This window comes from Sipha flava, unplaced genomic scaffold (genome assembly GCF_003268045.1).
Source record: "Sipha flava isolate LNK unplaced genomic scaffold, YSA_version1 2_pilon_pilon, whole genome shotgun sequence".
Taxonomy (NCBI): Eukaryota; Metazoa; Arthropoda; class Insecta; order Hemiptera; family Aphididae; genus Sipha; species Sipha flava.
This window is the reverse complement of record NW_020272972.1, coordinates 1538189-1549890: the sequence shown is the minus strand read 5'-3', so window position 1 is coordinate 1549890 and position 11702 is coordinate 1538189. Positions and strand designations below refer to the sequence as shown.

Genomic DNA, 11702 nt, shown 5'->3' with positions numbered 1-11702 from the left:
ATTTTAAATTATTGAAGTATCGAATTGTTCATGTTTTATATTTAATTTTCTCGGGAATACATACTGTTGACGTAACACGATATTCTATCCACCGCACGAACTGTAAACGCAATTTTTGAAATGGCCGTAGAAAATCAGAGTACATTCGGAGTAGCATTAAGCTACTTTATTGTTTAGATACAAATATCGAATGGAAAAAAAAAAAAAAACTAGCTTTCAAAGGTTTTCGACCAACGTAATGGCGGTATTCAAATAATTTCTACCCGAGGAATTGCCATCGGCTCGGGACGAGGAAACTAATCGGAATATTTTTACGTAGATCATAATAATCGACATTTATATATATGCGGCACACGCGGAAGACGTTACGAGTTAGTTAGTAATACGAACTCGAACGCGATAGATTTCCTCAGTCATTATCATATCGAAAACCGAACGTCGGAGATGAAACAGACAAGGTTCGTTGATTCCGAAATCAACTCGAATGTACCTCGACTGCACGGACGAAAACATTAACGTAACGGATCCGCGCGAGCCGGTATAAATAATCGTGCGTAAATCGGTGCGCGTGTAAATAAACACAATTTTCGTTTCGTTGAACATGTTAGAAAAAAAAAAAAAAAACACAGCGACGACTACCGGTCGATACAAAAATATTCGTACGCATCTCTACGTATACACAGTGCACGTTTCACTTGGAAATCGGATTTTAATGGACGATTCGGAATGATGTACGTCTGCGTGAAAGCAACGCACGCGCGACGCGACCGGGACGTTTCACGAACCTTCGGCGGCGATCGTCGTCGGCTCGGTCGGGCTGCGATGAGACCGCGTTGTCCGTTCGCGCGGGCAACGCTAACCTGTCGATGGCTCTCGTGACAACGGGTAAAAACGGTTCGCGGACAACGCACGTGGTGCGTACGGCCGTACGTTATTGATGTTTCGTGTGCCTGTCGAAAGCATGTATCATGATAACGCGTGCACATCAGCGTACCGTGATTGTACGGACCGTCGGAATAAAACAGAACGTCGTACCCGACTACTTACCGACGACGGCCTACGGTTCTCGTAATAATACGAGATATACGATTTTTAATACAAGATTAATACATTTTTTTTTTTTTTTTTTACTTCATATTGTATAGTAACGATTTATTGTTCGCGAATACTATATGGCGAGTCACACAATATTATAATAATAATGCTAATAATAATAATAATAATAATAATAATAATAACAGTAGCAATGCGAATCTAAAAATATTATTATATATATACACACACACATACTTATAAATATTAATTTATCGTAGACCAATAATAATAATTACGTTGTTCCGTCTTAGCGTATAGTCTTCGTCTACCTATAGATGAATAATCCTTAACAATTACTGTCGTAGTAGGTCGACAAAGTCCTGAAAACCGTTTAGGCGTTTAATATTGTAGTGTAGCAATAGTAGTAGTATGTCGATCGGGGGTGGTGAATCACTTGCGCCGGTCGTCCCGGACGGGGAGTGACAGGTCGCTGCGCTTTTTCATGTCCTTGTAAATGGGCCTGTACGGGTACTCGTCGTCCGGGCCGTTCAGGTACGCGAAACCCGGGTGGTACGTGGTCGCTTTGTACGGCTGCAGCTGTTGCTGCGCGATGACCGAGGCCAACTCCTCGGTGGACGGCTGCTGCAGCTGCTGCGGTGACTTGTTGACGGCCTGCAGGTACTTGGGCGCGGTCGGCACCACGGGCGCCGCGTACCCGTACGCGTGCGGCCGCTTTACGATCAGCGAGTGGCCGGGCTGCGCGTAAGGGTGGCCGGCCGGCGGAACGGACGCGGCCGGCGTCTGCACGTACCGCGAATCGTCCGCGGAGTCGTGCTGCTGCTGCTGCTGCTGCTGCACGTGGTGGCCGTGGTGTTGGTGCGCCAGGTGTTGCTGCTGGTGGCCGATTCCGACGCCAACGCCGCCTCCGCCGCCGCCGCTACCTCCTGCGCCGCCCGCGAACGGGTTGTTGTAGAACTGGTGCTGCAGACCGAACGGCTGCTTGACGACGCGGTGCTGTTCGTCTTTTATCAAGCCGAACGGCTTCTTGACCTTGACCGATTTCGGCTTTTGCGAGTACGGCGGAGGTGTCAACGGCTGCTGCTGTTGCTGCTGTTGCTGCTGCTGATGCTGTTGCTGGTAATGCAACGCCTTGGTGCCGCTGCCCACTTGGTGCACGGGACGCTGGTGACCGGCCGCGTTCTGCGAGTCCGGGGCCACCACGTCCTGAGAGGACTGCTGCTGCTGCTGCATGTGCATGTACTGCTGTTGTTGTAAGTGTTGCAGGTATTCCGGTTTCAAGGGTATCACTATGGCCGGCATGGTCTTGCCGCCTCCGTTCTCGTCCGTCTTGAAGAACACGTTGTGCACGACCGGCAGCGACATCATCGCTTGTTGCACCGTGCTGCTGGCCAACTGGTGGCCGTGCACCGGTAAGCTAGGGTCGCCGCCGATGGCCGCGTACATCTGGTGCGAGATCGGTATGGGCACCACGATGCTGTGGTAGTTGGGCTGTTCGATTTTCACGGACTTGACGACCGCGGGCGTGGGCGACGACGGCACCAGACCATGCAACGGTTGACCGCCTCCGATGCCGCCACCGCTGAACGGGTACCTGGCGGCCAGGTTGCCGCCGCCGGGCACCTGGTAGTTTAGCCGTTTCTCCCTGGGTTGCGGCATCTTGTTCGTCTGCGACACCGCGTTACTGAAGTCGAAATGGTTCATCTTCGACAGCACTTGCTTGTGGTTGAAGTTCTGCGGCTCCACCTGTTCCGCGGTCTCCATGCTGGACATGCTCTCCGAGTGGTACAGGCCCGGGTGGGACACCTTGAACGATTCTGCAACGAGTGTACGAAAACAATGCGTTTGAAAAACATTCACGGAAAAACCCGGAGTAACATACGATAAACGGAATGAGTATCGGTAATAGATTAAACACTTTCTCCGACGGCGAGCGACGGATCGCATTATTATACTCTCGTCGTCGCGTCGGACGGATACACAATGACGGTGTGGAAAAAAACGCCGCCAACGTTATGGTTTCGATTATTTTACGCTCATCCTCAACGTATCATATTATGTATTTTACTACGCACCACGGTAGGTATTATAATTTAATGTCAAAAAACAATCGATTCGCGTTCGCACGTGTGTGCGCGAGTGTGCATTAACGTGCATACAGACCGCTGTTGCAAAATATTATGTATAATCATAAAACACTACAGGGGAATAAAAATTTTCACTCCGTGTAAATTAATTAGTTTTCATTAATTCGTTGGTTAGATTTAGTAACCGAAGGAAATAGAAGAGTTTAATTAGTCCGTAAGATTTTAATGACTCGAATATCGTTTCATATTTTTCATTATAGTTATACTTTCCATGTTTTCCGTACAAATGAAATATTATAATGATTTAAATTTGTAGTTGAGTTAAGAATAGATCCTTACGGTTTGGATAATTGTTCATAAATAATGTATTAACTATAAAGTATGTATAATTGTAGCGTTTTACTTTTGTGCCCGACGTATTATTTTCGACAGTACTGACACAGTTGAGTATTGATTTATTTATCATATTATTTATCCGGAATTGTTTCTTTTTTACTATTAAATTTAACATTTAAAGACTTATAAACAAAATATTTTCTGTGTAGTTGTTAATTATTATTGTTTTTCGTAAAAAATTTTAATTATTTTGATTATAACATTCCGAAGATCGTTAATAAATATTTTAACAATTTATTTAGTTATTTTAGTAGCTATTGCATTTAATTAGATTTTTTTTTTCACTTTTATTCAAAATTCCAAAACAATTATACTATTCCTATCAAAGAAAATGTAAGTGTTTAAATTTATCATAAATATTAATAATTTATTACTGATGTTGTACAAAATATTAATACAAATGTTAATTTACTCATAAATTTAGCGAAATGAGAAATACAATCGCGTTGTGTTATTCAAAAATATTTTGTACATGAATGAGCAAAAAACAAAATTTATAGTTATTTTTTAACGTACCTGAGCTACCAGACGTATCCTGTGAAGAATCATGATCTGGTACGGTTGTTATGATCCCGGTAGCCATTTCCATATTAGGAGTCAGTTCTTGCCAGCCATCTTTTTTATCGGTATTTCCACTTGTCAACTTTTTCATCTGCTGTTTTCTCTTCTCCTGTTGTACACTATCCTGCTGATTTTTGTTCTTCCTACGTGATCTAATTGGTTTATCATTGTCGAATTTCATACGAATTTCTTCTGACCAATCGGTAAAAACCGGCCGGTCATCGTGACCATCGTTCTTTTGCATCTTTTTGTTATACGCAATGGTCTTCTCGACGCTTTCATCGCTTTTAATGTCTGTTGACTGCGACGATTGAATATCAAACGTCTGAGGCTTAACGTTGTACAATTGTTCGCTCACATGATGATCAGTCAACGGAAATGTCGCGATTCCAGGATCTTTTTCTTCGACACTTCCACTCGATTGCCATTGGCTTGGCTTTCCTCTGGCTTGTCTATTTCGCAGTCCTAAGCTTTGAGTGCTTCGGGAGTCAGCACCCGGGGAATAAGTTTCGACCGACGAAGACGAGTCTTTCGAAGTATCGTGGTCACCCGGGAATTCTATGCTTGAAGTCAGACTCGATGCAGTTGGGGAGTGATTATCGGTTATCGAATAACCTGCAGTTGCTGTTATTGTACCTACCGTGTCCACGGATATTCGGTCTTCGCTCAATGTAAATTGAACAAAGCATAAAATCACCTAGAAACAATAAATTTTAATTACGAGTTAATACAAATGTTGATCGAAAAAATAGCACATGTATAGTGCTGAAACAAAATTAATATACTGAACAATGAATATTACCAAAATATTTAAATTCATCATAATGGTTTCGACTTAATAAAATATTTTTCGGCCAACGAAATAAAAACACAATATATCTTGCAAAAAAAAAAAAAATAAAATATAAGTTTCACTATGTCATATCGTTGTTTAAAAGCACTAATGAATTGAATGCAATATGAAGGACGGAGAAAAAAAATAAAAATCACTAACGACGATTCTGCACGAGTTACTGTACTAGATTGACGAACGGAGTCGTGTCGGAAAACCGTGATTGAACGACTGAAGAATGTTTGTCCGTTTTGGTCAGCTCTATCCAAGACAGTTCCGCATCAAGAAAGCGGAATAATTGAAAGGATGGTGGTGGACGGACAGAAAGTGGAAAACTCATCACAATGCAATAAAAATATACTCGTGTGTTCAATAAATTAAAACAAATATATTTAGTAAAAGCTAATTAAATGATAAAGGAAAGTAAAACTCAAGCACCTCGATCTTGTATTCTACGTTACATTATGTTTGTCTCCCTAATATATCGTGTTTTTCAAACCGTCTCTAATTGACTCTTAAAGAGTACTCCCGACACTAAATTATTATTTTATTCCGAGATGACATGCTGTTAGTGACAGTTATTACTATGATATTGTTTGATGTAATACGTTGCAACATGTTTATAGTCATATAAAATCTAACTAAGAAATTATGATGAATGCAATTCGTAGTTTTTTAGTTCAACCAATATATATTGTATACTTTATTGGTAATTGAAAATTTGAAATCAAAATGCATTTAAGCATATGAATAACTAACACATTATAAATTTATAAATGAACCAATATAATATAATAATAACTAAATTAATTAGTTCTTATTTACTAATAGTATATTATTTTGTTATATACATTATTATAAATTTATAAATTAAAAATTTGGTAACTCGAAGAGATAAAAAAAATATGTCATTATTTATAAAGTTTCCAACTTTATGATAAGTAATAAGGATTCATATAGCTAAAATGCATTAAAAATGGATCCAGTGATAGTTATTGTTCGTCAATTAATATTATAAAAAAATGGAAATTATTTATAGGAATGTGGCCGTGTTAACTTACTTTTACTACTTATAAATTATGATATACGCTACATTTTTTACATGTACTTAAAATTAATTATAATTAGTATTCTGTTCCAATAGGTAGTATATTTTTAGTCACACAAATAAAAAATACAATATGAAATAGTTATTTTGAACTTTGATGAGCTCTAATTAGCAAAATCTCTATTTAAATGATTTTTTTTTTTTTATATATATATAGAAGCAATTAAAACATAATATTCATTCAAATAAAATTAACAGTAAATTATTTAAATTAAGATTCTATTAATTAACTTAAAATACTATTGGTATATTAAATTATTTTTTTATTTATATTCTACGTTATAAATATATTCAAACTATGGTTTTTTGGAGAATGATTCATTGAGTATACAATTTAAAATTATCGTTTAATAAATTAACAATCTTTAAAAATTTTAAAAAGCCATTCTGTAAGACAATACATCGTTAAAATTAATAATAAAATATTCAAAATGTATTAAAAACATAAAAACAATCAGCTGTGTGAAGTACGTGGACAGGCTCCTTCAAGATTCGTTTCATAGTAGACTGAATTAACGGTTTTGCTTACGATCTGAATGGAAATTAAACATATACCCGTTACGCATATTAGTTGTGAAACTGATCTAAGATGACATTAATTACCATAATAGTAAGCAACTACGAAAAAAAAATGTGAAAACTCTTTCATAGTAAACGTCTACACATAAGCAGATAATTATAAATTGTACACATATTCTAATGGAGAAGAGTAATGATAAAGTCTGTAATACACAGTATAATCTTTTTCATTTGTCTAATTATCTTCTACTAATAAATTATAACAACAATAAGTGTCGACAAATAATGCCCTTGTTTTTAAAGTTTCTGCTTCAATTTTATTCAGTTATGTATATCGTATTGTTACTAAATATTAATCTACGTACAACACAATTTGCTATACGAGTTTTTAAAAATAACAAAGTTCAACGAATTTATTATGTATAATAATTCGAAACAAAACGTATATTATGCTAACTGATGTGAAATCCTCATGCATGAAGACGGATCATAATGGTTGAGATAACTCATACTAATTAGTTATATGAAGATAAAATTAGGTCAATGATCCTAAATGTTTATTAGATTTTCTTGTACAAATATATTTTTTTTTATGATCATTATCGTTATTTATAAGTAATTTTAAGTCTGATAAAATCAGAAATCCTTTATTTTTCGTTTAGGCACATTTTAATTTGAAACAGATATAACATAAATAACCAATATAACTCAACTTTCGCTAGAATTTAGAAATTATTAACTTCTTGTTATATTTTTCATTATTTCCAGTATGATGAAGACGGAATCATTAAATGTATCAGAGTTTACTGACTATTGTATAACATCACTATTGCCTATTGGAACAATTCACAAGGGAAAGTATTTCAAATGTATGGTGGTCCCAATAAACATTTTGTCATGTCTGAATGTTACCGCCATCTATTATGTCTTTTTTTCTTCGTTTTTTATGTAGTCCATGTGTTAAATTGTTACACAATAAATTGTACAGTCCGGGAAAAATACGTAATTTACTCGTTGGTGAAAAATTTTTTAATCAGTATTTGCCTATATAATAAACACGCATACAAATACACATACACATACACACACATATATATATATAGTGTATCTTATATTTCAATTTTACGAAACAAATTTCATTCAACGACGGTTTTCATTCATCAACAATTTGAGTATTATGTGTCCGTGTCCGGGATATTATTCTACACATTAAGAATAGCATCATCTAAAGTAATGACAATATGTAATAATAATTTTTCATTTCATAATTGAGTAATTAAATTATAATCATAAATATCCAGTTCATAAATTAATCTATAATATTTAACATAATCATAATATATTAATCGTTAAATTTAAAATTAAACTTAATTAGATCAACCGCAATGATTTCTATGATTTTTATTATGAGCTCTAAAATTAACTTAATTAACCAAAGTTTAGTGTGTTTGAAAATAACGGAATTTTAATTGAAGAGATATTCTGTCATCGTACATCACGATGTACCGAAAAAAAATTACTATACATTGAATCATCATTATATTATAGATTGTAACATAATAATCTCTAAATTTTCTAAAATATAAACATTTTAAAAATATTAAAACATTTGATGAATTTTGGGCTCAGACTTTAAGCTGATATTATTAAACAATATTTTAAAAGGTATCGTATACAATAATATAGCTTAAGCAGTTAAATGCTTAAAAATATTAATTAGTAAAATGTATCTACACATATTTATATTATTTATATTTAACTATTTATGTGTAGGTTAATATATTAAATTTATCTTGTAAATTTTAAACAATCTACTACCTAACATATTTTGTCATATAGAAAGCTATAATATGTGTATAAATCATAAAAAATAAAGAAATAGAAAAAAAAGCCGAAACGTTCTTAATTTTTTTTATAAATATATACTTTCACACATTGACAAGTAATTTTACATTAACTTGGTATTCAATTAAAAATTTTAAAATAAAATATTTTTTTTACCCTATAGTAGATAAAATAAAGAGTTAAAAGTAGTAAGAGTCATTTACTCTCAGATGTAAAGTTGTTTTAACTTATTCCTCATATTTTGCTGGAATATCATAGTTTTCTAATTTTCATTGCTATGAAATAGATAACTAGAATAATTTATAGAAACCTAATACTTATGCAACACTATGTCAACTTATTTTTATTTTTGAAATTAGTCATTCAAAGTTGTTATATAAAATTTGTATTGAACTCAAACGGTCCCTATACTAAGGTTTGCATAGTAATATGTAATATTTAACATATATAATATGAACTAAGAGATTCTCTTAATCTATCGGATAAGTAAATACACTGTTCTGTTTAAACATACCTACTTAAAAATCATTTTATGAAATTCAAACGAGTCATAAAATAATTTTTAATTTAATAAACTATTATTATGTTAAAACTGTAAAAGTGTGTTAACATTGTCATAAATTAACGTACTCCAGACTTCATGATGTTAACTGCTTTATTTTATTTTATTTTAAAATTTTTAAGTACATTTTTACACAATGTCCATATATTTTTAAAATTAGTTACGACTTCCTTCGATTTTAGACCAAATTTTTTAAATATTACGGACGGTATAGTAACCATAAATACGTTTGAACTATTTTCCAATCAATATTGTCCTCTAGATTTAGTAAAGCAAATATAAATATAGTTAAATTCAACGCCCTCGAAGTTCGATAAAACCAAACAAACGTTATTCGTAGTACGAATGCTACTGTTGTAATGTTATAGACGTCTTCTAATGCCAGTCGCACGTTTCCTTTTACGCGAACAACCAATTGATTTAGTAAGTAGCAGGAATATGTTAAACCGCTTAATTGCAATAATTAGGAAGTACGTATTTACATAAGTGAATCGTTGCGTAACCGACCGTAGAAACGAGTCGAGTCGATGTTCAACGAGTGGCGCGCACGGGCCACAAAAGTAATAATAGATCGGTACATAATGTACCGTTTATCGTGCGACGGACGCGCTGCGACTATTGCGCAACACGCGTACACGTCGCATACCTGATCGCGGTGGTAAGTCGCGAACAGTTTCACGAGATTAAACGTTTTCTAGGGCCGTTATGTGAAATGGAAAAGTTTTCGGCGGCCCGTTGAAAACAAGTACACCAATGGTGTTCGTTCCATACATATATGCATTTTTTTATTGTACATGTATATATATATATATATATATATATATATAGATCGAAGCGTTTTCACGTGTATTCACAAGCGTTTTCACGAAACGCCACAAGATATCGCAATAAATAATGACGTGTTGGCGAAACGGTGAGCGCGAACACGGTTCGAAAACATGGGAAGTTAGTCGACAAATACACGATACAACCGAGTACGAGATTTTTTGTTTTTTTTTTTATTAATTTTATTTTATTTATTTTTTTTCGGGACGCACGGTGCACGCACGCGCCCGGGCACGAGGGTACCCGTGAGCTGATGCGTGCGACTCAGACGATCCCGGAATAAATAACACATAATATCGAGACGAACGCACTAATAGTCCTTAAACTCTACAACGATAGTAATAATAACAATTATAATAATAATAATAATAATAATAATGATAACGATTAATGATTGACGGTTGTACGCGATGCGCGCGAGTTACGCGTGCTCGGCCACGGCACGTCTAGGCGGAGTATCTGAGGGTGCTGTAAGCTGAACCGGATTGCTGTTGCGGTGCCGGCGGGGAGGATTCGAACTTGTATGCGAACGGCTCCTTGAACGGCGACGGCGTGGTGGACTTGACTCCCGACGAGTACTGGCTCTTGGCCGACTGCTGGACGCGTGGCTGTTCAGCGGGGGCGGCGGCGGAGGCCGGTACGGTGTAGTAGTACTGTTGTTGTTGGAACTGTTGCGGCACGGTGTTGTACTGGAACTGCTGCGGCTGGGCCTTGAACTGAGCGCCGGTAGTGGCCGGGTGGCGGGTGACGTACGAGAAATCGACGGGGCTGGCGACGGGACTAGCGACGGGACTGGCGATGGGGGCGGCGGCGGCGGCGGCGGCGGCGGCCGGTTGTTGGACGTACCGGTACTCGGGTGCGGGGACGACGTACTGTTGTTGGGACTGAGCCGGGGCGGCGACGGCTTGCTGTTGCTTATATTCCTGTTGGGCCTGGGCGGCGGCGAACTGTTGTCTGTACTCTTGCTGGGTCTGGACGGACGGCACGGCGGCTCCGGAGAATTGTTTGTACTCCTGTTGCGCCTGAGCGGACGGAGCGACGGCGGCGAACTGTTGTCTGTACTGCGGTTGGGCCTGAACCGAGACGGCGGCTTGTTGTTGTTTGTACTCCTGTTGGGCCGGGGCCGGGATCGACTGCTTGGTCACGTATTCGGGTACGGTGGCTGGTTGAGCAGCTGGCACGTAGTACTGCTGGTAAATCGGGTTCACAGGGTTGTAGGCGTTGGGGTTGATGATCATGTACTGCACGCCGGCGTAGTCGAATGCGGACTGGTACGGTTGGGCCAAGTACTGTTGTTGTTGGGCGTTGTACGGCTGCACGTAGAACTGTTGTTGTTGGGCGTTGTACGGCTGCACGTAGAACTGTTGTTGTTGCTGTTGCTGTTGTTGTGGTGCGACGGCCTGGTAGGACTGTTGCTGCGGTTGTTGTTGAGCAATGGCTGCGGGGGCTGCAGGTTTGCCGGCTTGCTGTTGGTTTTTCTGGCCGTAAGCAGCGGCCGCGGCCAAAGAATCGCGTTCGATGTCTTCGAGTTTGATCTGTTGGACGGCAGCCGATCTCGTTTGCAACGATGCCTTTGAACCATCAGACTGTTGCGAGTACACCGACGCAGCGTTGTCTTGGCACAAGCACATGCCGGAAAAAACGATCACCAAACAGACGGACAACATCTACAAAGGGTTAAAATAGAGAAGGGGACATATTAAGCATGTTACAACCGTCAGTTTTCGGACTTTGAATTGTTTTCAAAAATCCGATATCTGCGTTCCAGAACGCTTACCTTGGATGCCATTTTCGTTTACTCGACGGTCTTGCACTTGCAGTTGTTCAATATACTGAAACGTATGAACGTGTTGTCTCCGTGTGCCGCGCAAACTTCGATCGAACACGACTGATACGTTCGATGATCAACGATTG

The 11702-nt window shown here is 38.0% G+C and overlaps 2 protein-coding genes across 2 annotated transcripts; both read right to left on the bottom strand.

The window, feature by feature from the left end:
• Positions 1 to 1261: 1261 nt before the first annotated feature.
• Positions 1262 to 4932, bottom strand: LOC112686124 (alpha-protein kinase 1-like). Its single transcript, XM_025558277.1, has 3 exons — positions 4900 to 4932; positions 4053 to 4794; positions 1262 to 2870 (listed from the first exon to the last, which is right to left on the bottom strand). The coding sequence occupies exons 1-3, from the start codon at positions 4918 to 4920 to the stop codon at positions 1486 to 1488; spliced, it is 2148 nt and encodes a 715-aa protein (XP_025414062.1). The 5' UTR covers positions 4921 to 4932; the 3' UTR covers positions 1262 to 1485.
• Positions 4933 to 9953: 5021 nt separating this feature from the next.
• On the bottom strand, positions 9954 to 11678 carry LOC112686148 (probable basic-leucine zipper transcription factor Q). Its single transcript, XM_025558327.1, has 2 exons — positions 11566 to 11678; positions 9954 to 11455 (listed from the first exon to the last, which is right to left on the bottom strand). Exons 1-2 carry the CDS (start codon positions 11575 to 11577, stop codon positions 10235 to 10237), a joined length of 1233 nt encoding a protein of 410 aa, XP_025414112.1. The 5' UTR covers positions 11578 to 11678; the 3' UTR covers positions 9954 to 10234.
• Between the last annotated feature and the right edge of the window lie 24 nt (positions 11679 to 11702).